General features: G+C 40.9%; 2 protein-coding genes across 2 annotated transcripts; both read right to left on the reverse strand.

Annotated features, from left to right (window-relative positions):
* Positions 1–11324: 11324 nt before the first annotated feature.
* LOC115926347 lies at positions 11325–12086 on the reverse strand. Its single transcript, XM_030990966.1, has one exon. It carries the CDS (start codon positions 12084–12086, stop codon positions 11325–11327), a length of 762 nt encoding a protein of 253 aa, XP_030846826.1.
* Positions 12087–16214: 4128 nt separating this feature from the next.
* LOC115926348 lies at positions 16215–16976 on the reverse strand. Its single transcript, XM_030990967.1, has one exon. The coding sequence runs from the start codon at positions 16974–16976 to the stop codon at positions 16215–16217; it is 762 nt and encodes a 253-aa protein (XP_030846827.1).
* Between the last annotated feature and the right edge of the window lie 10893 nt (positions 16977–27869).

The following is a 27869-nucleotide window of genomic DNA, read 5'->3' on the forward strand; positions in this document are numbered from 1 at the left end:
ATTTTGGGGTCAGTAGGTCAAAGGTCAAGGGTCACAGGGCTCATTATGTATGCAAAAATAGCTTGTGATCGCATTATCATTAGAACAGATTGATGGATTCCTACCAAACTTAGATCATGTATGTATCTTGCAGAGCCAATGAACTGAGTAGATTTTTGGGTCATGAGTTCAAAGGTCAAAGGTCATGGGCTCATTATGTATGCAAAAATAGCTTGTGAACGCATTCTCATTAGAACTGACAGATGGATTACTATTTAACTCAATACATCTTGCAGAGCCAATGAACTGAGTAGATTTTAGGGTCATGAGGTCAAAGATCAAAGGGTCATATATGTATATGAGAAATTGCTTGTAATCACGATATTCTGAGAACCTGTTAATGGATTACAATTGAACTTGAATTAAAAAAAAATCTTCTGTTTTGGTTTGTAAAATTGCTCTTTGACGGAGGCATCATTTTCGACTGCGCGCAGTCTAAGTTCCATCTAGTCTTTTATAGGGAAAATATGGTACATAAAACTTGGGTTCATTGTTCCATGTCATCAGGGACGTGATTATTAAAAGCGGTGTTATTTCTATTTTGGCGAGCGAGCGAAAAAAATCACTTCTCTTTTATAGGGAAAATATGGTACATAAAACTTGGGTTCATTGTTCCATGTCAGGGACGTGATAATTAAAAGCGGTGTTATTTCTTTTTGGCGAGCGAGCGTAGCGAGCGAGCAAAAAAAAATCACTTCTCTTTTATAGGGAAAATATGGTATATAAACTTGGGTTCATTGTTCCATGTCAGGGACGTGATTATGAAAAGCGGTGTTATTTCTATTTTGGCGAGCGAGCGTAGCGAGCGAGCAAAATTTTTGTAATGATAATTGGTTCATAAATTTCAGATTTTTTTGTTGCAGGGCAGGGCTTACACAATAATCTCTTAGGTGATGTTAATTCCATTTTGGCGAGCACGAGCACACCAAAACTTCTTTGAATAACGTTTGGTACATAATTATTAACTGGTTATTGCAGGTTGGGGCGGGCACGTTAGCGGTGTCAATTCCATTTTGGCGAGCGAGCATAGCGAGCAAGCAAAAAAAAAAAATTCTCTTTTAATAGAAATTAATAAATAAACTTGTTTTTATTGGTGCAGGTCAGGATGGACGCAATCGCGTTTAACGCGATTCAATTCCTTTTTGGCGAGAGGGCGAAAAAACATTTTTAATGATATTGTTGCAGGTCAAGGATGGGCACAATTGTTTCCAAAGTAATGTCTATTCATTTTATTCGCGAGCGAGTGTAGCGAGCTAGAAAAATGAATTAGTCTCTTTTAGCAACATTTACATATACAGTGCGTCCCAGAAAAAAACGAAACCGAGAAGTATCGATGTTCTATCATAACTTAATCACAACTATAATTAATGAATGATACATATTTGGAAAGCTTAGAGTCTCCTCTTTCATGTGATGCTACTCAGATGATGCATATTTCACGCATGAGTGATTAAAAGCAATGTGAAGGAAGGAAACCAACATATTGCTCCGATTGTCTCATTTTCGCTCGCGTGAACATTGCCAGCACAAACCACTGACCTCTACCTCCTACACGGATCATCGCACATTCCCATTCACTATACGTTACGTACTAAAAGGCTGTATTGTCTGACCGTTCATGAATATTCATGTTTTTGCTAAACTCGGCAAAATGTTTGCTTTTACTAAATGGAAAAATTACGGTGGGGGGTTGGATGAAATGGACAAAACGAAATAGGCAGAAGTGATCTATGATAATTCATGCTTTTTATGTTTCGTGTGCTCGACCTATAATCTTCAAATCGCTTGGTAAACTGAGTCCAAAGTTAGACTTGTTTCACATGTGTTTTTATAGGCAATGACGAGCTTGCAACCTATTTTGAAAAATTACGGTGGGTGAACTTTCAAAAGTCAATTAGACATGAGGGCTCCAATGAAAGAGCTAGTGATAACGTACGTCGGGGTGGATGTGCTTTTCGTTTAAACAAAAAATGAATTTTTAACGTTTTTAAAAAAAAAACGTCCATAGGCTAACATGTTAGGCTGCTGAATCTGACCATGCTCTGACGATAGGGGGCGTTGTGAAATGAGACTAAACGGAGCCATATGAAAGACATTTGGCGGGCGGTATCTAGATTTCGAGAAAAAATTCACATTTCTAGAAAGTTGAGTTTCTGCCCTTTTATATGACACCTCAATCAGGAAAAATGAGCGAGGAATGACAAAGTTCTGTTTGTTTAAAGTAGTGCTTGCATTTCCATAATTTTATTAAACGAATTCGTTTTCACTGGCTGCCTGCCGTATCAAAAAACGAAATTAACAAAAGACTTAACTCCGTTTCATTGACAATCAGCCGTAGACGAGAGTCTTCATGCATGGCTGATTGTCAACGAAACGGAGTTAAGTCTTTTGTCAAATCTGCTTTTTGCTACGGCAAGCACCCAGTGAAAACGAATTCGTTTGTTAAAATTATGAACATGTAAGGGCTACTTTAAACAAACAGAACTTTGTTATTCCTCGCTCATTTTTCCTGATTGAGGTGTCATATGAAAGGGCAGAAACTCAACTTTCTAGAAATGTAAATTTTTCTTCGAAATTCAGATACCGCCCGCCAAATGTCTTTTTGGTTTCCTTCCTTCAAATTGCTTTTAATCACTCATGCGTGAAATATGCATCATCGGAGTAGCATCAACTGAAAGAGGAGACTCTAAGCTTTTCAAATATGTATCATTCATTCATTATGGTTGTGATTAAGTTATGATAAAACATCGATACTTCTCGGTTTCGCTTTTTCTGGGACGCACTGTATTGTGTGTTATTGTTGCCATGGTTGCAGGTCGGGGCAGGCACAATTGTATTCTAGGCAATACTAATCCTTTCTTTTTTTCAGGGGGACGAGCAAGTGAAAACATTTAATACAAAATAGGCTAGCAAGCAGTTCGCGCCAGCGAAGAGTTTCGAATTTGTTATATCACTTATATTTTCCTATTTTCATTTGTTTTAATTTTTCAGGGCCGTATGCGGAATATTTTTCTGGTGGGGGAGGGGGAAAGATGCGTTAAAAGTTTTCGAAGAATCTCAAAAGCAAAAGGAGTGAAGGGAGTTCGAGCGACCGAACTGGTCAAGAGGGTACTTTTGCATTTTCAAAAGTAGAATTGAAGGATTTGGTATAGGCCTACACTACATTTTCAGGAAAAAAACTGTACGTTTTCAAAATATCTGGGGTCAACTGCCCCCCCCCCCCCCTGGTGCGTACGACCAGGGTCTTTTTTTAAAAAAATTTCCCCATTTTTATTCGTTTCCTTTTCTTTTCCCTTTTTCTTTCTTTTCTCTTCTTCTTCCTTTTTTCTTTCCTTTTTTTCCTCTTTTCTCTTTCTTTCCTTTTTTCTTCCCTTTTCCTTTTTTCTTTTTCTTTCCTTTCCTTTCTTTTCTTTTCTTTCCCCTTTTTCTTTTTTCCCCCCTGGAGCCCGTCAGGAGGGGGGGGGGCACTCTGCCCCCTGCCCCCCATAGGTACGCCAGTGGGCAACAGTTTGAGAAAGTGGGAAGGGTCATACAATATTAAATTCCCATTGGTCAACAGGTCCACTTCCTTTCATGTTCCCCCCGAACTTGAATTCAGGGAAATCCTACCAGTCCTACAGTATAGCCCGAAACATGACTCATAACTTTGATGGATTAGGCCATTTGACCAGTCTGTATTCCTGGCCGAAACCAAAACAATAATAAAATGGTCAAGGGTGTATTCCTCTTTTGTTATGTACATAACAAAAGAGGAATACAGCCATATAATGATACTGAGAATCATGACGCCTACTACTTTGAAAACATTGAGAATGGCTGTGTAGAAAGACATATTGCCCCCAGGGGTAACATAAACTCACCCTTGACCATACGAAATTTGAAAGGAAATGGACATGAGAAAAGCACCTAACTAGGAATAACAAGCACTACGTGCAAAACGAATGCGATTTTCTGACGAAGATAAGAAGAATATTTATGGGGCAGAATGTGAACGAAAACAAGGCAATGACGAAGGTCGTCATTGCAATAACATGCAGCCTTTTCACACACAGCTAAAATTCATCGTATCTAGAGATGATTAGTATAAACGTGTTTAAATCAACAGTTTTAAACATGTTTATAGAAAATTTTCCCTGTGTGAACATCGTTTATACGATGTTGGGATAGATAATAATTTTACCCCCCCCCCCACCCTGAAAATGATCTCCCCCTAAAAATTACCCAACTTATTATCGGGGTTGACTTCCCCTTTAATGAACAGGGGGTATTGTTCTTGGTTGTCCCGGGGGGGGGGGGGTCAATGTCCTATATAGGGGTTAAGTTTCAGAGATGGGGGTAATCGTCATCGGGGGTAATTTTCTGGGCGTAGTTTGAGTCGTCGAGGGGTAATTGTCATTTGGGTAATTATCCTTGGGAGTAGTTTTCTGGGGTGTAATTGTCCTTATTATGATAGGCGAATAAGGTGGGAGGCCGGGATTGAAGCCCCCCCCCCCCCCCCGAAGAATGTTGCAATGATGTTTGGCCGTTCGTTCGAGCAACCGACAATTTCGGGTAACGATGTGGTCTATTGATTTGTAATTTAATGTAGGCCTACTAGTCATGAAGTTAAATTTTGTGACAAAATTAGATATGATTGATATTAAGAAATGCTTGAAGTTCGGTTCTCCGACAGTGATCCCAATGACAAAAAATAGGTCCGGCTTTTAAAAAAGTTGCCAGGGTTGGTATAGATTTGCAAAAAGTTTGTATTCATGTTGTGTCGCCTTTTAATCCAGCGTCGTGGCTTTGTAGCGAAAAGAGTGCTTGTTTATAATACGATACAGGATGTTTCTTCGATTACACCCCTCCTTTTCCCCATTTTTCTTTTAGTCTCCCTCTTCAATTTTATATCCTTCTCTCTTAATACTTCTTGGCTTTAGGCTATAATTATTTTTCAATCTTTTTTCAATTGTTTGTGTGTTATCTAATTTTACCAACATGACCAACATGAATCATGACATTTTCGCTGCCATAAATTTCCCTCTGTTGACTGTGAATAAAATAAATATAGGGGTAGAAACTAAAATCCCAGTCTGTTGTTTCATGTGAAATAAACCTATATGAATGGCTATCGAAAGAGTAGTATAAATAATACATTAAGGGCATACGCCTGTCAGGCCTTTCAAATTGCTAAGGTGATTCTTACGTTGTTAGTTTTGCGAAAGTTTTATGGCGAATAAAAGGTGAACATTTTTCATCTCTATCCATAACATAAATATCTCTCGGCAATAAAATGAATGAATATTGAATAAATAAATAGATGAATGGATGAATTTAACATGTAGCATTATGTAGAAAATGTGGGGGGGGGGGTGGGGGGCAGTGGCGGATCCCGGGGGGCCCGGCCCCCCCCCCTTGAGAAAAAAATCATGTAAAATCACGTGATTTTTACCTTTTTGGGGGGTTGGGCCCCCCCCCCCCCCTGGCGCTCAAGGGGGGGGGGGGGGTGCAAATTGAAATTTTTTTGAGGATCAAAAAAAAAAAAAATGTGCTGCTACCCCCCCCCCCCCCCCCCCCCCCCCCCCCCCCATGGAAGTGAATCGACGACTTCGTTTTCAAGATCATTTCGGAAAGTTTTATCTTTCAAGTTGAACTATTATTATTGAATGCATAAAATACTGCATAATTTAGAACAACTAGAAAACAAAAAACACAACAACTTGAAGTCTTGAACAAATAATCAAACAGGAAACCACATTTGCGTCACATAGGCCTACCCTAAAATTGTAATGATGATGATTAAGACGATGTCGGCGATGATGATAATTCCTATGACGAAAATGCTATGCTTTTCCAACCAATATCCTAAAAATATACGCTAATTTATTTTGTAATCAAGAATTGAGAGATGTCGAGAATAATTTGCAGTTTAAAAAAAAAATTAAAAAAATGAAGTGCCATTACTCTCTTTCCAAAGTGTTTACTTTAATAGTGGTAGTTTTTTTTTGACAAAATGTTGTTATTGTGGATTTTTTTTTCTTCCCCTCTCCCGATTAGCGATAGAACACTGAAGATTTGACTGAACACATTATTAAAACATCATAGACAAGTCGCAGGATTTTCCAAAGGCAGTAAAAAATTGTTTTTCCAGATCAGAAACTGATAAATAACAGTGCACTTGCATTAGGCCTACAGAGGCAAGGGAAGAAATAAAGAAAGAAATATTAATTATCAAAATAACATGTAGATCGAATTCTACTGGGAAGCAATTTGATTTGGCCTAACGTGTACCCGAGATGTTTCCTTTTTCTATACTTTTGATGCGCGCCCACCATCGGGCGGAATTAGGGCGGGTCTAGGCGGAATTAGGCAAGGAAAATGCCTCACGCAGACGGCGCGCTACGGACAATCGCTTATGATTTCGGGCGTAAGAATGGCATAGCTAGATTTGCTAGAATTTCGGCAACAAATTGGTATACATTAGCGCCTGTATAATTCATTTTCAGAGAAGTTATCTGAGAAAAACTGCCCATCGGGCGGAAACCGGGCAGGGTACGGTACCCGTGTGACCGCGTTGAAGGTAACCCGCACCGATCGTCCGACTATTAGAGATCGATCAAGAGCGGACGATCGGTGCGGATTTTATCCGCGCAGAATGTCCGTGTCGGACATTCCGTGCGCGCCTCAAATGTTTGACGGACAATCTGTGCGGAAGAGGTCTCGCACCAATGGTCCGCCTGCCGCACCGAATGTCCGTACTCTAGTCCACACGTATGCATAGTCAAAACAAACAGGGATATACTCTCATATCCCTGATATAACCCATATTAATCTTTGCCAGCTAGCTAGGGATGAAACTACAGGCAGTGGCGGATCTAGTAGGGGAGGGGGGGGGGGGGGTGTTGCAAATTGTTGAATTTTCGAGGGCTCCCCCCCCCAAAAAAGTGCTCATTACCCCCCCCCCCCCCCCCCACTTTTCGGCAGGCGCGATTTTCAAATTTTCGGGAGCAAAAAAAAAAAAAAAATTGGGCCCCCTCCCCTAAATCCTGGATCCACGGCTGACTACAGGTCTTCCCGGCGTGGATCCAGGGGGGCGGGGGAGAGGTTTGGGCGAGAGGGCCTTGACCCCCAACCGCCAACAAAAACTTAAGAGAAAGAGAGAGAGAAAGAGAAGGTAAAGCGGAGAGTAAGGGAAAGTAAGAAGAGGAAGAAGAAAAGAAAAGGGGGAAAAGAAGGAGGTCGGGGCGAAAGGCCTTCGCCAACCCACCCCCCTTTTCAGCAAGAGAGAGAGAGAGAGAGAGAGAAAGAAGGAAATTAAAAAAAAGGAAAGGTTAAGAAGAGACAAATGGAAAGGAAGAAGAAAAGAAAAGGAGAAAGAAGGAGATCGGGGGGCGAAAGGGCTTTGCCTCCAAGGCTGTTGCCCCCCCCCCCAGCAAAAAGAAAGATAGAAGGAAGAGAAGGGAAAGAAAAAAGGGAAAAGAGGAGATAAAGGGAAGGAAAGAAAAAAGGGGGGATATCAGTTGCAGTTTTCCCGCCAACAAGTTGGGGATCGGGGGCGGCAAATGGCCCTTGCCTCCCCCCTTCTACAGCAAACTTAACAGAGAGAGAAAGGAAGAGAAGGGAAAGGGAAAGAAAAGAAAGGTACGGGAGATCAATTGTCAATTTTCCCAACAACACAGTGTGGATCGGGGGCGAAAGGCCTTCGCCTGCCCTCCCCTGGCCCCTCAGCAAACAAAAAGAGAGATAGAGAGAGAGAAGGAAGGAAAAGAAGTGAAAGAAGAGAGAGGAGGAAAGGAAGAAAAATGAAAAAGGGGAAAAGAAGGAGATCGGGGGGGGGGGACCCAAAAGGGCCATGCCGCCCATGCTGTTGCCTCCCACCCCCCGCAAAACAAGATAGAAGGAAGGAAAGGGAAAGAAACAAAAGAAGAAAAGAAAAGAAAAGAAAGGATATCAGTTGCAATTTTCCTGCAAACAAGATGTGGATCGCGGAGTAAGGCCTTTGCCTCTTCCCCCCCCCCCTTCCCGCCAAAAAAAGAGAGAAAGAAGGGAAAGGGAAAGAGGAGAGCTAAAATGAAACATAAAAGAGGTAGAAGAAAAGAAAAGGGTGAAACGAAGCAGAGATCAGTTGCGATTAATCCCACCAACATCGTGGTGATCGGGGGGAGGGGGCGAAATAGGTCCCTGCCTCCCTCCCAAAACTTGAATGAGAGAGGGTGAGAGAAGTAAGGGAAGGGAATGGGGCGAAAAAGAGGAAGAAGAAAGGTAGGGGAGGTCAGTTACAATTTTTTTTTTGAGTGTATTTTATTTTAAAGCCAAAAAGCCAGATATTAAAAGTTAATCATTTTTTCCAATTTTGGTGTGATAAAATAATTATTGTTGGTGTTGTTGATGTATGGGAAAGGGTTCCAAAGCACAATATGTCAATGGATTCCTCAAAAAAGATTTAAAAAAAAAGAGCCTATGGTTAAGGGGGAGCAGTGTAGGAAAAAACTGTTAGGGAGCCCCTTTGGGGGGTCTTTGGAGGGGGCGTCAGCTTGCTGACGGGCGTCATCGTAGCCGACGGCCGGTAGCGTTAGCCCCAAAGCCATGTCCAATTTTTAAACTACATTCAAGAGTCCCTTATTGCCAGGTTAAACAAGTTTTTTACATTTTCAGTACTACTTTCTTCCTTTTATTCACTCTGTACACTCCCATGCTATCCTTTTCCAGTCTGTAAACAACTTTACAACATGAATTCAATGATGGGCAAGCTAGTTTTACTTCTCATATGAAAGCGCCCAAACTTCGCGAGGTGAAACAAAGGGTCTTTCAATTCAAGTCTATTGAAGCCCAATATGGAAGAGGTCCATTATTATTTTTTTTTTTAGTTATATTTTTTCATTGACCTTATACTATTAAATATCAAGAATATTGGAGGCTCTGTTTCAAATACAGTCCAGATTGCCGAGCAATGAATTATCTCATGCTTCTTGTCCAAAAACCATATCTAACTGGTTTTTAAAACGGTATCATTTTAATTTCCATTTCCCAGCATTATTTTGAACTGTCTTGAACTGAAGTTGTTTTCCTTTCTTGAAATGACACTACAGCCAGTCTATTCTGTTCCCGTAGGCGTATTGAAAGAGCTTGTCCTCCCAGGCAAGGAGAAAGGGCCATTTTAAGTACCTTTAGGGACAATACATCAAAATAATGTGATCATTGTTGCAATGTCGGGAATGCTTTTCCTACCTCTTTGGAAATCCTCGCAATGACAAAAGTATTCACTCGATGAAGGGAGTGTCCGTTCTTTTCTTCAATTCATTAATTGATGCCATGTTAGAAAGAGCTGAGTAAATTGTTACGTAAATATTCAAATATAGCCGATGCGAGCTTTTTAAAAAAACTGAATCGAATAGCCTGCATCTTTAATATGAATAACAATGAGCAGCGCCTAAATACAGCTGCACTGCATTTCTAAGTTAGTTTCAACGGAATGTTACTTTCAATGGCATGTTAGTTTGAATGCACCTGTTTCAAAACATAACAATCATTAAATCAGCATCAGAAAGTGTTAACAACTAAAAGCACAGTGTTAACAACTAAAAGTGAACCAGGTAATCGCAGTGAGGCAAAAGTGGTCTCGTGGATAAGCAACCGCCTAGTAAGTGGAAGGTATCGGGTTCGATCCCCAGCTAGTGTATTTTGTTTTAAAGTCCAAAAGCCAAATATTAAAATGTAATCATTTTTCCAATTTTGGTGTGATAAAATAATTATTGTTGGTTTTGTTGATTGTTGGTGTATGGGAAAGGGTTCCAATGCACAATAGGTCAACGGATTCTTCAAAAAACTTGAAAAAGGGCCTATGGTGAGGGGGAGCAGCTGAGTGAAGGAAAAAACTGTAATGGAGCCCCTTTGGAGGGGGGGGGGGTCTTTTTTTTGGGGGGGGGGGTCTTTTTTTTTGGAAGGGGGGGGTCTTTTTTTTGGGGGGGGGGGTCTTATTTTAGCTAGCGGTCGTCAGCGTAGCCGGCGGCCGGTGTATATTTGTTTTAAAGCCAAAAAGCCAGATATTAAAATGTAATCATTTTTCCAATTTTTGTGTGATAAAATAATTATTGTTGGTGTTGTTGATTGTTGGTGTATGGGAAAGGGTTCCAATGCACAATAGGTCAATGGATTCCTCAAAAAACTTGAAAAAGGGCCTATGGTGAGGGGGAGCAGCTGAGTGTAGGAAAAAACTGTAATGGAGCCCCTTTGGAGGGGGGGAGGTCTCTTTTTTTTTGGGGGGGGGGGGTCTTTTTTTTTTTTTTTTTAGCTGGCGGTCGTCAGCTAGCTGGCGGTGGCCGGTAGCGTTAGCCCCAAAGCCATGTCCAATTTTTAAACTTCATTCAAGAGTCCTTATTGCCAGGTTAAACAAGTTTTTACATTTTCAGTACCACTTACATCCATTTATTCAATCTGTTCACTCCCATGCTATCCCTTTCCAGTCTGTAAACAAACATTACAACATGAATTCAATGATGGGCAAGGTTTTACTCCTCATATGAATTTTGTGCTCGACAAAGACACACAGCCTTGTTTGGGGTGATAAAATAATTATTGTTGGTGTTGTTGATGTATGGGAAAGGGTTCCAAATCACAATATGTCAATGTCAATGGATTCCTCACAAAAAAACTTGAAAAGGGCCTATGGTGAGGGGGAGCAGCTGAGTGAAGGAAAAAAACTGAGAATGCTAAATGAGAATTTAGGAATCTTGGTACGGAGCAGTACTGGCTCTTGACTCTTCTTTATTTTTGTTTACACTTCTTCTTTTTACAAATTCTTCTTTCAATTTGATGGATAATAACACGACGTGTAATATAGACAGTAAACATGAGACACGTTTAAATATGTAGAACCAGGTAGGCTGTATTTAGGCGCCTACGGAAAGCATGACATGCGCACGAAATATATACATCAATTTTGTTAGGTGGAAGCTAATCGTGCGATTTATCTATATTTATTTATTTATTTATTTAGTTTTTAAGGATAAACCTAGCGAAAATGGAAAACAAGGCGTCCAGTGCCTAGCTAGTGTTGGACACTAGTTTACGGAGGCCACGAACAACCCCCAATGTATTTGTTATTTTTTGGAGGAAACGTGGTTGCGACCAAGGGAACTGAACGAGGGCGCACTCCCTGTTCCTTGTTTATGAAAAAACCGTGCACCTACAATTATTTTGGATAAGAGTTTTGTAGGTGTCATGTAAACATACGTGTAAAATAGCGAAATTGTTGGCAGTATACTACGAATATACGTGCTAGACAGTCAAATACGAACGATAGTGATTCAAATTCCGAGGCTCTGTGAAGGTATGAGGTCAGACTTGGCGTCGGGTTGTAAATAAGCGTTCCTGGCCTTTGTCGACTTCCATCGTCCGTGCCTCGAAATCAGAAAAGGTGAGACATTGGCGTTTAAGGCTGCAGTTGCCCCTCCTGACCTCATGCTGTGGAGACCGTAAGCTGAGATGTCAGCTACAAACGGCTTGATGGCGTCTAGCACTATTTCACGGGTACGGGTATAACTGAGAGGGTGAACGGTAGGAGTTAAACCTTTGGTAGATGAGCATAGTCTACGAAGGACAGGTAGAAGCGAACCCGGAGGATCTCGGAGGGCTGCAAGATATCTCTCAGCTACACGAACTGGACATGATTGCTTGAATGATCTAGCGATAACGACATCAGACCCCTGTCTAAATTGGTCTGTTTTCGAGCTCGCGAGATGAATGACGAGACGATCAGATGTGAATGTGAGGTCGTTATTGGAAATATTTTTCAGATCATCAAATCTCAAGAAACCAGCATAAGAAATGAAGCACGCAAACAAAACCCGTAGATCTGCTAGAGAAGCATGGTCATGCCCGTATTTCTCGTAGATCTTCATCAGAATATCCGGGGTGATCGGATGCTTTCTTAGTGTCGGTGAAGATGTGGCGCGTTTGAAACCTTGCAGGGCGAGCTTGACCATTGGGTTATCGGTAGGAGAATGCAGACCTGCTAAGTTGTGGACCCACTTTATAGCTGCTGTCGCAGAGTCGGCAAGCGACTTCATGCCGGTTGTAGCCGAATGTGATATGTACAGAGATAAATGGAAGGATTGCACCGGGAAAACCGACACACCTTTTTTAGACGTGGCCCAATCCTCCCATCTTTTCCAAGAATGAAGGTATTGCTTGGTGGTTGAAGATGCCTTGGCAGTCATCAGGAGTGAAGGAAGATCATAGACTGCCAAGGCTTGTAATGATGGATCCTGGAGTGGCGAGGACAGCTTGCTCCATTCTTCTGCCAAATGGAAGATATAAAAAAGAAACAAAACAAAATGCTAAATTGAATAGATCCGTGTTCTGTTCATTATGCTATGTCAGGGCAGTGGCCTATTGTCATATAACTTGAAGTTTATGTCAGCAGTTTGCAAAATAAATTAAAATAACATAAAACCTCACTATTATATCAGAAATATCAGTAACTGAAAGAAAACATTTACGGGCAATCTTGACAACATCGGACTGCAAAAATATGAATAATTATGCATCCCGAAATCGTTAAATCAGTAAATCAACATATTAAAGTCGTTAACTTGCAGAAAGTACTATAAGACCAAAAAGCGAACCAATTAGTAGTAGTGAGGCAAAGTGGTCTTGTGGATAAGACTGATCGCTTCACAACGCAATTTGTATATGTACTCGGGTTCGACTCTCAGCTTCTTCTTTATACGTCATGTTATTTTTTTCTTCTTTTTTTCTTTACCCCATGATATTGACGTGTCCACCTCCTTTTTTTTTTAAAGGGACACCCCCCCCCCACCTCCTCAACAAAGGAGAAAATAACTTTTTGATACTCTTTCTTTAACAAGCGACTCTCTGAATTAGTTAGAATACGTCTTTTGCTACATCTACAACAATAAGTATCAATATGAAAAAATACAAGGAGATTACCAGTGTGACACATTAGTCTAGTGGATAGGCAAACGCCTGGCAACTGGAAGGTATCGGGTTCGACTCCATGCTAGTGCTTTTTTTTTATTTTTTATAAATCTTTGAAAAAGAAAAACTGATGTTAGAACCCATTTTCATCTCACTCAAAGTTTGGGGTGATAAAATAATTATTGTTGGTGTTGTTGATGTATGGGAAAGGGTTCCAAATCACAATATGTCAATGGATTCCTCACAAAAAAACTTGAAAAGGGCCTATGGTGAGGGGGAGCAGCTGAGTGAAGGAAAAAACTGTAATGGAGCCCCTTTGGAGGGGGGGGGGGGGTCTTTTTTTTGGGGGGGGGGGTCTTTTTTTTTTTTTTTTTTGGAGGGGGGGGGGGGGGTCTTTTTTTTAGCTGGCGGTCGTCAGCTAGCTGGCGGTCGTCAGCGTAGCCGGTGGCCGGTAGCGTTAGCCCCAAAGTCATGTCCAATTTTTAAACTACATTGAAGAGTCCCTTATTGCCAGGTTAAACAAGTTTTTTACATTTTCAGTACTACTTACATCCATTTATTCAATCTGTACACTCCCACGCTATCCTTTTCCAGTCTGTAAACAAACATTACAACATGAATTCAATGATGGGCAAGGTTTTACTCCTCATATGAAAGCGCCCAAACTTCGCGAGGTGAAACAAAGGGTCTTTCAATTCAAGTCTATTCAAGCCCAATATGGGCTAACAACTGGCCTGCATACCCGAGCAGAATCATTTTGTGCTCGACAAAGACACACAGCCTTGGGTAAAGAGGTCCATTATTATTATTTTTTTTAGTTATATTTTTTCATTGACAGTATACTATTAAATATCAGGAATATTGGATGCTCTGTTTCAAATAAGGTCCAGATTGCCGAGCATTGAATTATCTCATGCTTCTTGTCCAAAAACCATATCTAACTGGTTTTTAAAACGGTATCATTTTAATTTCCATTTCCCAGCATTATTTTGAACTGTCTTGAACTGAAGTTGTTTTCCTTTCTTGAAATGACACTACAGCCAGTCTATTCTGTTCCCGTAGGCGTATTGAAAGAGCTTGTCCTCCCAGGCAAGGAGAAAGGGCCATTTTAAGTACCTTTAGGGACAATACATCAAAATAATGTGATCATTGTTGCAATGTCGGGAATGCTTTTCCTACCTCTTTGGAAATCCTCGCAATGACAAAAGTATTCACTCGATGAAGGGAGTGTCCGTTCTTTTCTTCAATTCATTAATTGATGCCATGTTAGAAAGAGCTGAGTAAATTGTTACGTAAATATTCAAATATAGCCGATGCGAGCTTTTTAAAAAAACTGAATCGAATAGCCTGCATCTTTAATATGAATAACAATGAGCAGCGCCTAAATACAGCTGCACTGCATTTCTAAGTTAGTTTCAACGGAATGTTACTTTCAATGGCATGTTAGTTTGAATGCACCTGTTTCAAAACATAACAATCATTAAATCAGCATCAGAAAGTGTTAACAACTAAAAGCACAGTGTTAACAACTAAAAGTGAACCAGGTAATCGCAGTGAGGCAAAAGTGGTCTCGTGGATAAGCAACCGCCTAGTAAGTGGAAGGTATCGGGTTCGATCCCCAGCTAGTGTATTTTGTTTTAAAGTCCAAAAGCCAAATATTAAAATGTAATCATTTTTCCAATTTTGGTGTGATAAAATAATTATTGTTGGTTTTGTTGATTGTTGGTGTATGGGAAAGGGTTCCAATGCACAATAGGTCAACGGATTCTTCAAAAAACTTGAAAAAGGGCCTATGGTGAGGGGGAGCAGCTGAGTGAAGGAAAAAACTGTAATGGAGCCCCTTTGGAGGGGGGGGGGGTCTTTTTTTTGGGGGGGGTCTTTTTTTTTGGAAGGGGGGGGTCTTTTTTTTTTTTTGGGGGGGGGGTCTTATTTTAGCTAGCGGTCGTCAGCGTAGCCGGCGGCCGGTGTATATTTGTTTTAAAGCCAAAAAGCCAGATATTAAAATGTAATCATTTTTCCAATTTTTGTGTGATAAAATAATTATTGTTGGTGTTGTTGATTGTTGGTGTATGGGAAAGGGTTCCAATGCACAATAGGTCAATGGATTCCTCAAAAAACTTGAAAAAGGGCCTATGGTGAGGGGGAGCAGCTGAGTGTAGGAAAAAACTGTAATGGAGCCCCTTTGGAGGGGGGGAGGTCTCTTTTTTTTTGGGGGGGGGTCTTTTTTTTTTTTTTTTTTAGCTGGCGGTCGTCAGCTAGCTGGCGGTGGCCGGTAGCGTTAGCCCCAAAGCCATGTCCAATTTTTAAACTTCATTCAAGAGTCCTTATTGCCAGGTTAAACAAGTTTTTTACATTTTCAGTACCACTTACATCCATTTATTCAATCTGTTCACTCCCATGCTATCCCTTTCCAGTCTGTAAACAAACATTACAACATGAATTCAATGATGGGCAAGGTTTTACTCCTCATATGAATTTTGTGCTCGACAAAGACACACAGCCTTGTTTGGGGTGATAAAATAATTATTGTTGGTGTTGTTGATGTATGGGAAAGGGTTCCAAATCACAATATGTCAATGTCAATGGATTCCTCACAAAAAAACTTGAAAAGGGCCTATGGTGAGGGGGAGCAGCTGAGTGAAGGAAAAAAACTGAGAATGCTAAATGAGAATTTAGGAATCTTGGTACGGAGCAGTACTGGCTCTTGACTCTTCTTTATTTTTGTTTACACTTCTTCTTTTTACAAATTCTTCTTTCAATTTGATGGATAATAACACGACGTGTAATATAGACAGTAAACATGAGACACGTTTAAATATGTAGAACCAGGTAGGCTGTATTTAGGCGCCTACGGAAAGCATGACATGCGCACGAAATATATACATCAATTTTGTTAGGTGGAAGCTAATCGTGCGATTTATCTATATTTATTTATTTATTTATTTAGTTTTTAAGGATAAACCTAGCGAAAATGGAAAACAAGGCGTCCAGTGCCTAGCTAGTGTTGGACACTAGTTTACGGAGGCCACGAACAACCCCCAATGTATTTGTTATTTTTTGGAGGAAACGTGGTTGCGACCAAGGGAACTGAACGAGGGCGCACTCCCTGTTCCTTGTTTATGAAAAAACCGTGCACCTACAATTATTTTGGATAAGAGTTTTGTAGGTGTCATGTAAACATACGTGTAAAATAGCGAAATTGTTGGCAGTATACTACGAATATACGTGCTAGACAGTCAAATACGAACGATAGTGATTCAAATTCCGAGGCTCTGTGAAGGTATGAGGTCAGACTTGGCGTCGGGTTGTAAATAAGCGTTCCTGGCCTTTGTCGACTTCCATCGTCCGTGCCTCGAAATCAGAAAAGGTGAGACATTGGCGTTTAAGGCTGCAGTTGCCCCTCCTGACCTCATGCTGTGGAGACCGTAAGCTGAGATGTCAGCTACAAACGGCTTGATGGCGTCTAGCACTATTTCACGGGTACGGGTATAACTGAGAGGGTGAACGGTAGGAGTTGAACCTTTGGTAGATGAGCATAGTCTACGAAGGACAGGTAGAAGCGAACCCGGAGGATCTCGGAGGGCTGCAAGATATCTCTCAGCTACACGAACTGGACATGATTGCTTGAATGATCTAGCGATAACGACATCAGACCCCTGTCTAAATTGGTCTGTTTTCGAGCTCGCGAGATGAATGACGAGACGATCAGATGTGAATGTGAGGTCGTTATTGGAAATATTTTTCAGATCATCAAATCTCAAGAAACCAGCATAAGAAATGAAGCACGCAAACAAAACCCGTAGATCTGCTAGAGAAGCATGGTCATGCCCGTATTTCTCGTAGATCTTCATCAGAATATCCGGGGTGATCGGATGCTTTCTTAGTGTCGGTGAAGATGTGGCGCGTTTGAAACCTTGCAGGGCGAGCTTGACCATTGGGTTATCGGTAGGAGAATGCAGACCTGCTAAGTTGTGGACCCACTTTATAGCTGCTGTCGCAGAGTCGGCAAGCGACTTCATGCCGGTTGTAGCCGAATGTGATATGTACAGAGATAAATGGAAGGATTGCACCGGGAAAACCGACACACCTTTTTTAGACGTGGCCCAATCCTCCCATCTTTTCCAAGAATGAAGGTATTGCTTGGTGGTTGAAGATGCCTTGGCAGTCATCAGGAGTGAAGGAAGATCATAGACTGCCAAGGCTTGTAATGATGGATCCTGGAGTGGCGAGGACAGCTTGCTCCATTCTTCTGCCAAATGGAAGATATAAAAAAGAAACAAAACAAAATGCTAAATTGAATAGATCCGTGTTCTGTTCATTATGCTATGTCAGGGCAGTGGCCTATTGTCATATAACTTGAAGTTTATGTCAGCAGTTTGCAAAATAAATTAAAATAACATAAAACCTCACTATTATATCAGAAATATCAGTAACTGAAAGAAAACATTTACGGGCAATCTTGACAACATCGGACTGCAAAAATATGAATAATTATGCATCCCGAAATCGTTAAATCAGTAAATCAACATATTAAAGTCGTTAACTTGCAGAAAGTACTATAAGACCAAAAAGCGAACCAATTAGTAGTAGTGAGGCAAAGTGGTCTTGTGGATAAGACTGATCGCTTCACAACGCAATTTGTATATGTACTCGGGTTCGACTCTCAGCTTCTTCTTTATACGTCATGTTATTTTTTTCTTCTTTTTTTCTTTACCCCATGATATTGACGTGTCCATCTCCTTTTTTTTTTTAAAGGGGACACCCCCCCCACCTCCTCAACAAAGGAGAAAATAACTTTTTGATACTCTTTCTTTAACAAGCGACTCTCTGAATTAGTTAGAATACGTCTTTTGCTACATCTACAACAATAAGTATCAATATGAAAAAATACAAGGAGATTACCAGTGTGACACATTAGTCTAGTGGATAGGCAAACGCCTGGCAACTGGAAGGTATCGGGTTCGACTCCATGCTAGTGCTTTTTTTTATTTTTTATAAATCTTTGAAAAAGAAAAACTGATGTTAGAACCCATTTTCATCTCACTCAAAGTTTGGGGTGATAAAATAATTATTGTTGGTGTTGTTGATGTATGGGAAAGGGTTCCAAATCACAATATGTCAATGGATTCCTCACAAAAAAACTTGAAAAGGGCCTATGGTGAGGGGGAGCAGCTGAGTGAAGAAAAAAACTGTAATGGAGCCCCTTTGGAGGGGGGGGGGGGTCTTTTTTTTTGGGGGGGGGGGGTCTTTTTTTTTTTTTTTTTTTTGGAGGGGGGGGGGGGTCTTTTTTTTAGCTGGCGGTCGTCAGCTAGCTGGCGGTCGTCAGCGTAGCCGGTGGCCGGTAGCGTTAGCCCCAAAGTCATGTCCAATTTTTAAACTACATTGAAGAGTCCCTTATTGCCAGGTTAAACAAGTTTTTTACATTTTCAGTACTACTTACATCCATTTATTCAATCTGTACACTCCCACGCTATCCTTTTCCAGTCTGTAAACAAACATTACAACATGAATTCAATGATGGGCAAGGTTTTACTCCTCATATGAAAGCGCCCAAACTTCGCGAGGTGAAACAAAGGGTCTTTCAATTCAAGTCTATTCAAGCCCAATATGGGCTAACAACTGGCCTGCATACCCGAGCAGAATCATTTTGTGCTCGACAAAGACACACAGCCTTGGGTAAAGAGGTCCATTATTATTATTTTTTTTAGTTATATTTTTTCATTGACAGTATACTATTAAATATCAGGAATATTGGATGCTCTGTTTCAAATAAGGTCCAGATTGCCGAGCATTGAATTATCTCATGCTTCTTGTCCAAAAACCATATCTAACTGGTTTTTAAAACGGTATCATTTTAATTTCCATTTCCCAGCATTATTTTGAACTGTCTTGAACTGAAGTTGTTTTCCTTTCTCATATTTTTATACCATTACGTCATCTTTCATACGCCTTCCCGGCATGCACCTCGAGCATTGTATACGTTTCTGTAGATCAATGTAATGCGCATAGATAGCAACGTATCATACTTGGAACACAAGCCACCTCCAATCTCATATAGTGTAGTTGACGCAAATTAGGCTCCGTCTCATTTCATCTCTCTCGGAGCTTCTGATACCGATCATGTCGAATTATGATGTTTGGTTATTTTGGCACATCTGCTCCTACTTCTATAATATCAAGTTTTCGTTATATACCAGGCTGAATGTCACTAGACCTGAAAAACTAAATGAGAGAGAGAGAGAGAGAGAGAGAGAGGGGAGGGGGCGAGTTAGAGCGCGAGAGAATTATCACAATCTTTATTCCTAGATCGTGTAAGGGATTTCCTGACTACTTGCATATTTTGTAATGTTACTAATTTTTACATAAAGTTTTCACAATCTTTACTCTTTACCAATATATCAGATATAATGTATTATAAAGTACCGAAATGTCACGTCATACTGGCCAAGTTATCAAAGTTGCTGGTTCCAAACAATGTTGTTCTAAACAATGGTGTGATGATCACACAAGCCCCATACCTAATATGTTTCATTTTGAAGAACTTCAGTTAGTGTTCTCGCTCATTAATTATTAACTCCATAATATCTCCTAGCATGATTTCATTTAAAATTGCCTAGCACCCCCTCAATTGAGCCTTAGAGCTCCAGCTACCATGATTTCATTTAAACTTGCACTAACTACATCCAGCCTAGCACCCTCTCCATCTAGCCTAGCACCCCCTCCATTGAGCCTTAGAAATATTAACTCCATTTCCTAGCTAGTTTGCCATTAATGCTAGTTTTCAAAACTAATTTATGTATCATACACTTACGTGTTACTTTCAAGTTGCCTTTGATACCAGGTAAGGAAGTAATGTTCGATAATGTCAAAGTCTTCTGCAATATTTTATCGTAAGTATTGAGATAAGACTGAGTATATGCAGTGCGTCCCATAAAAAACGAAACTGAGAATTATCAATGTTTTATCATAACTTAATCACAATTATAAACAAAGAAAATGCAATAATTTTTCAATAATTCATTGCATTTCACCCCGGTCCCCAACAAGAAAAATTCCTCTGTAGGGCTCTGCATTATGGTTCATGGAATGCCCACTCAGAGGATTCTTTTATGTTGGGGGTCGGGGCAAAATGCAATGAATTATTGATAATTAAATGCCTGAAACCCCTTAGCTTACTGGGAATCTGCCCTTGACCAGTGGCGGATCCAGGGGGAGCCCGGGGGAAAAAAAATCATGGAATTAATGATAGATATGATTCTATTGATATATTATAGAGGTAGAAAATCTAATGATAAGCTTGCTCTAAATAATAAAATAAATGTTTTTTTTCTACAGCGAGAAAGACATGTACAAATTTCATTGGTGTATAAACAATTGAAAAGACTGGAGCGACCATGTAAAACACACCGTTACATCAATCTCCAGAAATATTGGCATACTGTATAGAATAAAATGTTTTGTTTCTGATAGAATATTAGTTATGCTATATAATAGTCTAATCTTACCACATATTTCTTATTGTAATATTTTGTGGGCAACATCCAAGTGTGTGACTAATAATATTCTTTTGCCGCAAAAGAAATCAGTACGCTATTTTGTACACGAGTTGGTTATCGTGACCATGCTACCCCACCATGTGAAAGAATATGGTCATACAAATTTTGCCAAGAAACCGCCTACTAATTGATATATTTGGTAAATTATTTTTATCTATTTGGACCTGATAGATATAACACACGTGTCGCGCACGTGTGCGTAGTCCCATTAACATCTTTCTGTCTACAGTGCTTATAACATTACCAAGACTGGGCCAATATTTCTTATCATTTGATGATTCCTGAACCTTGGAGGACACACCAATACTTAGCCTATATGCTTGATAATCAACCTTTTCTGATCGATTCCACCACGCCTCTTTCATAATGCAATCGCATGACCATAACTGGTCTTTATCTTGAAGTGATTCGCACGCTTCGCTTACTCACCACCGCCCCCAAAATAAGAATCTAGCTACGTGCCTGCAGTTAAATATATAGCTCAAGCCCGTACAAGCTTTTAAGGATGGGGGGGGGGGGGGGGGGGGAGGGGTTGTTATAGGGTTGCCACTTTTGAGCCAGAGGTGAGAGTGAGTCATTGCGAGGGGTGTAATGAGCACCCATTTTTTTTTTTCGTGAGAAAATGTTTATCCGCGAATTAGCCGGCGAAAAGGCGGGGGGGGGGGGGGTGGGGGGGAGGTAGTGGTGAGCACTAATTTGTACGGGTGTAGCTACGATGTTGACTAAGTTATCGAAATAAATCTTAATATATTTATGTTGTCGAGGAAAATGACCATGTGCCTATATCGCAAGTAGGCCTACTATACAGTGCGTCCCAGAAAAAACGAAACCGAGAATTAATCACAATTATAATTAATAAATGACACATATTTGTAAAGCATAGATCCTCCTCTTTCATTTGATGTAACTCATATGATGCATATTTCACGCGCTAGTGATTAAAAACAAATTGAAGAGAGGGTACCAAAAAGTCATTTGGCGGGCGTTATCTGAATTTCAAAGAGAAAATCACATTTCTAGAAAGTTTATTTTCTGCCCTTTCATACGACACCTCAATCAGGAATAACAAAGTTCTGTTTGTTTAAATTAATGCTAGCATTTCCATAATTTGATGAAACGATTTGGTTTTTACTGGTTGCCTGCCATAGCAACGAGCAGACTTGACAAAAGACTTACCTACGTTTCGTTGACAATCAGCCATGCACAAAGAGGACGAAAGAGCCCCCAGAAGCTTAGGGGTTTTGGGCATTAAATTTCCATCAGATTAGCATCCAGTGGATCGCCTTAGGGCCCTAGATGGGGTCGGGGGGGGGGGGGCAAAGCCACCGGATGTTCAGGGGTCTTGTTATGCCGACATGTTTTGATCGAGTTATGAAATAAAATTATTTGAATTGAATTGAATTGAATAACAATACGCATTCGAAGACTCGAATCATATCACATCCCCAAAACGACCAAACATAACTTTAGTGTCGATTTGATATTCGCAGAGAAATTTATTTCTAATTTTTAAAGATAACCAGATAGAAGCGAGCCTTGACCCCCAACCGCCAACAAAAAATGAAGAGAGAGAGAGAGAGAGAGAGAGAGAGAGAGAGAAGGTAAAGCGGAGAGTAAGGGAAAGGAAGAAGAGGAAGAAGAAAATAAAAGGGGAAAAGAAGGTGATCGGGGGGCGAAAGGCCTTTGCCTCCCAGGCTGTTGCCCCCCCCCCCCCCCCAGCAAAAAGAAAGAGAGAAGGAAGAGAAGGTAAAGAAAAAAGGGAAAAGAGGAGATAAAAGGAAGGAAAGAAAAAAGGGGGATATCAGTTGCAGTTTTCCCGCGAACAAGTTGGGGATCGGGGGGGGGGGGCGGCAAATGGCCCTTGCCTCCCCCTTCTACAGCAAACTTAAGAGAGAGAGAGAAAGGAATAGAAGGAAAAGGGAAAGAAAAGAAAGGTACGGGAGATCAATTGTGTTTTTTTTCCCACCAACGCGGTGTGGATCGGGGGCGAAAGGCCTTCGCCTACCCTCCCCTGGCCCCTCAGCAAACAAAAAGAGAGAGAAAGAGAGAGAGAAGGAGAGAAAAGAAGGGAAAGGGAAAGAAGAGAGAAGAGGAAAGGAAGAAGAAAGGAAAAAGGGGAAAAGAAGGAGATCGGGGGGGGGGGGGGTCGAAAGGGCCTTGCCGCCCATGCTGTAAAGGGTAAAAAGAAGCAGAGATCAGTTGCAATTAATCCCACCAACATCATGTGGATCGGGGGAGGGGGCAAAAAAAACCTGCCTCCCTCACCAAACTTAAATGAGAGAGAGAGAGGAGTAAGGGAAGGGAAAGGGGGAAAAAGAGGAAGAAGAAAGGTAGGGGAGATCAGTTGCAATTTTTCCCGATTTGTACCCCTCCCCCCCCCCCCCCCCCCCCCCCCCTCAGCAAAGAGAGAGAGAGAGAGAGAGAGAGAGAGAGAGAGAGAGAGAGAGAAAGGGAAAGAGGAGAGAAAGGGACAGAAAACAAAGAGGAAGAAAAGAAAAGGGGGAAAAGAATTAGGGAAGATCAGTTGCGATTTTCATTGGTTCTTCTATCATCATTGTACAAATGTATTTATATATTCATTTATTTATTCCTGTTTGATAACAAAAATATGAATATAAACTCATAACAGCAAGAAAATTAAATGCAGAAGGAAACTATCTTGCTGGCAGCAAGAAGCGCAAAAATGATCATGCGAAGGCTAAATTGTTATGCGCAAATGGTCATTTTCGTCGACGACATAAATATACAAATTATTTCGTCAACTTAGTTAGCATCATTTAAACGCAGGTGCGTAGCTAGGATCTTATTTTAGGGAGGGGTGGTATTGAGCAAGCGAATCACTTAAAGAGCGCGCGTGGTGGAGGGGATGGGTGAAAGGCCTCCCGCGCGAAGCGCGATAACTTAGACGTTTCATTAAATTATTATGAAAAGAAGACGATTTGTTGTACCGTTCTCGACTCTTAATCCTTGTCTGAATTCAGTTTCCCCATCCAACGCGCAGCGCGGAAGCTTAGACGTTTCATTAAGCTATTATAGAAAGAAGACGATTTGTTGTGTACCGTTCTCTACTCTTAACCCTAATTGTCTGAATTCAGTTTCTCCCCATCTCGCGCGAAGTGCGGGAGCTTCAACGTTTCATTAAATTATTATGAAAAGAAGACGATTCATTGTACCGACTCTAAATCATTGTCTGAATTTTCTAAAATGTTTCTTTGTCCGATAAAAAGTCACAGTTCAAAGGGGAAAAAATTGCTGGCCGACCGACATAACAAAAATTCCACCGACTTCAACCCCACACCCCCCCCCCTCCCTTTAGCGACGTCCCTGAATGTAGAGTGGCCTGAGCGGGTAGGCACAGGGCGTGGTTCTAAACCTACAGAGACACTTCGATGAAGACATCCTTATTTCATGATTGCGTGTGTTGAACTGCCCTGGACTTTACAACTTAAAACCTCCAGGGTTTATTTTGCATATATATATAGGTATTTATCAAATATCATAGGTAGCAAATAAAGGATGACTAAAAGAGGAATGAAAACAATCAGATAGGTGAGGATGATCGAGCATAATGATGTGCACCAATCTATAATGATAATGATAACCGAGCCCGGCCAAAATATTGGGGGGGGGGGGCGCTCAATGATATCCGAGCCTCTCCCAAAATATCGGGGGGCTCCGTGATGTTATCCGAGCCCCACACAAATATCGGGGGGCTCCGTGATGTTATCCGAGCCCCACAAAAAACAATTGGGTGATATCTGAGCCCCACCAACATATGGGGGGGGGGGGGGGTGGGCTCAAAGATATCTGAGCCCCACCAAAATATGGGGGGGGGGGGCGCTCAATGATATCAGAGTCCCGCCAAAATATTGGGGGGTTTCAATGATATCTGAGATCCACCAAATATATTTTTGGGGGTCAATGATATGCGAGATCCGATGTCTGACCCCCCCCCCCTCCTCCCCAAATAAATATTTATAAAATGTTTATATTTGAATGGTAAGCCTGTAGATTATAGGTATACATGAGTTTCATGCCTAGAATATAATGATTGGGGAGGAGGGGGGGGGGTAATGATATCCGAGCCCCGCAATGAGTATCGGGGGCGGCTCAATGATATCTGAGCACCACTTAAATATTGAGGGCTCAATGGTATCTTAGCCCCTAAGGACTCAATGATATCTAGGCCCCACCGACAAATTGGGGGGGGGGGGGCTTAACGATATCTATAAGCCCCGCAATGATATCTGAGCCCCCCAAGCCCCCCCCCCCCGGTTCCTAAGCCTTTGTACAGGTCAATGAAGTCTACTTTTTGAAACTTAAAGGGATTGGGTAACTTTGTCTCACAAAATCGGATTATGGCTAGCTGTCCTATATACGGATCAGGGAAACAATACTTGTCAGGTCCTGTGGAACGGCGGGCTTGGGGGCTCAAGCCCCCCCCCCACACTTTTGAAAAAGTATATTAAAGATAATTAAATAGAAAGAAATAGAAAAGAAAGTATGCTCATGTGACCGTAATTAAATGCTCATACCCCTGAGCTTCCGGGGGCTCTGCCCCCTGGATCCCACCTTGTGCCCTAAGGCTGGCCCCTGAATTCTTGTCTGAATTCAGTTTCCCCACATGATGTACGTATGGAACGTTTGTTTGCAAATCTTGGCATGCACATCCCGAGTGGTGGGTAGCATGTTATTTCCCGGCAGTGCTTGTCGCAATAGCTTCTGGAAAGTAGTTTTATACTACTGTAAGTGTTAACGGCCACTAATTAGGCCCATTAGTGACTATACAAAATATATGCTCTTCCTGGCTATTTGGGAATGTGTCAGTTTGCAACAGAAATGGAGAAACGCGAATTTTGTTGAAATTCATGTGATATCACGAATATAGTCTCGTATGAAATACGTCAGTTACATAGGCCTACATCAGCTTTTCAATTAAACAAAAATAAGTTGTGACATAATATTCGTTCTCAAAAAAAGAAATTTGTTTAGGAAATATCAGGAAATAAAATGAGTATAAAAAATAAAAATAAAGATACAATGACGTGAATTTTTAAAAGGGTGAACGGAAACAACATAAAAACTAGTGAACTATCTTATAAGTCATACTGATGTCGGAAAATCTTTCTCCTTGTCTCCGATCTCATCACGAATTTGTCACAGAGTTCAGCTATGTTTACATTATCCAGGATTGTCTGATGTTGCAAAGTTGCTACTTTTACACTTCGCGCTTAACATTTGGCTTGTTGCTTTTAGCGCTGCGTCTTTGCATTTGGTGCACTGCATTTCTATGATGCTGTTGATTGAACAAATTGAATAAATTCATCAATTCCTGATGAAGCCGTATGAGCGAGAATTCAATATATCAGTCATATACGGTTGTCTCATTTACCTCGTATATAATGTTTGTATTATGAAAATGAGATAACAAAATGTGTATATTGACGGTCATCTTGCGAGTAATAACCATTAACTACTCTTATCGGGCTCTCATCATAATTTTTTCTCTTATTTTTTTGAGGGTGAATTATTGAGGGGGGGCTGATTGTACAGGCCACCCCCCACCTGAAATATTGGGGGATATATCCCCATCCCCCCCCCCGGATCGACTCCCATGCCTATATGTTAAACAAACTCTGCCATCTTGTTTTTGTTAATGTGAGAGGAAGAGATAATACGGTACTCGTCTGCATTAGGTTATAAACATAAATTTATTTTTCACCTATAAAATGTACTTACTTACCCTAATAATGGGTCAACCGTATGTTTTCTAATCTTTAGCAACTGTCTTATTTTTTTGAATGTTTGAAAATATTGTTTTAGACCATGATTCGCGTCATTAAACAAAAACGTAGTGACCTGTCAGTGTCACAAATCAGGTATCAAAATATGCTGACCTGACCGTAGTAAATGGAGTAAATGCCTAAAACCCCTAAACTTCCGGGGGTCCGCCCCTCAGGACCCCCAAGCCAATTTACACCCGCTCTACCCGATTGTAAATACTTTAGTATACTAGTACAACGTTTTTCGCGGGGACTTCCTACCATCTTCAACAAAACCAGAGGGTTGCATTTTTTTCTTCACCAACCATAATAGTTCCCTTTGATTATACGGAGAGCATGGACATGTTGACGGTGAGAGTCTATTATCTGAATCAGAAGAAGCAACATGACTATATGCTTGAGTGAGTACTGGCGCTGGCTAAACCTTAATGTGCCTAATTATTATTTTTTTTTTTTGTTGTTCGAGGAAAAAAAAAGTATTTCAAACTGCCGTCTCCAGCTGAGCAGAAATGATTAATAACACGCCGGAGGTGATCTTCTCTGCAAAATACAAAGTTCTGCGCCTCAATAAATGCAATCAATGCTGCAATCATGAAGGTTCATCGCACTAGAATAAAAAGAGTAATTCATTTCATAATAATATTTATGTGGTTAAACATAAAACCAATTCACAGGGGCGGATCCAGCCGGCGGCGAGGAAGGGGGGCCCAATTCGTGAGAAAACATTTAGCGGCGACACAGCCGACCGGCCGCTGGCCGTATACCGGGGGGGGGGGGGGGTAGGCCTTCCGATCACTAATTTTGTTAGGGGGGATGTGAGCACTACTTTTTTGCCTGAGAAAATATTTGGCGGTGACTCAGCCGACCGACCGCCGGTCGAATAAGCGGGGGGGGGGGGGGGGGGGGGGGGGTAGTGAGCACTATTTCTTAATTTTTTGTTTTGCCAGGGGGCCGTCTTCATTTCTTTTTTTAAAAGTAAAATTAAGCATGCATCAATATCATCGCATATACGTGGAAAACGAAGGTCCAGGACTTAATCCTCCCTTCTTATTTCATTTTCTTTGATGATATAAATTGATTTATTCCTGAATAGGTATTGTCAATCACGTTTAAGCGACACCATACAAAATATCAACTGCCTACTATTTTTTAAAAATAATAATTGCCTAGTATTTGTTGGTAAAGTAAAATAAAAAAATAAATTACGGATTTAAATAAAATGCTTCTGACAAAATAAGAAAAAGCTTTTGACCAACTCTCAGTGGTGGAGTATACAAAGTATATGCAAAGTAGAACTGCACAGCATTAGTGAGATTTGTTTTGTTTTGCTTTGCTATGAGATATGTTTACAGGCTAAAAGGAATGATTTTGTTCGTGTTCTATAAACCATCCTCTCGCTCCCATCCCTCTTTCCCCATCCCCCCTCTCTCTCTCTCTCTCTCTCTCTCTTCTATCCTCGTCACTCTTTCCAAATCTCTCTAAATCTCTCTTTTTGTCTTTCTCTTTTTGGAGACATAAACTATTAGCATGATAAGGCCATATAGTATTCCTGGATTATTAAAGTTACGTGCGC

This window comes from Strongylocentrotus purpuratus, unplaced genomic scaffold (assembly GCF_000002235.5).
Source record: "Strongylocentrotus purpuratus isolate Spur 01 unplaced genomic scaffold, Spur_5.0 spur5_scaffold_2, whole genome shotgun sequence".
Lineage (NCBI taxonomy): Eukaryota > Metazoa > Echinodermata > Echinoidea > Camarodonta > Strongylocentrotidae > Strongylocentrotus > Strongylocentrotus purpuratus.

Coding starts and splice junctions, on each gene's coding strand:
- LOC115926347 (XM_030990966.1), bottom strand. CDS start 12,086: ATGAAGTCGCTTGCCGACTCTGCGACAGCAGCTATAAAGTGGGTCCAC.
- LOC115926348 (XM_030990967.1), bottom strand. CDS start 16,976: ATGAAGTCGCTTGCCGACTCTGCGACAGCAGCTATAAAGTGGGTCCAC.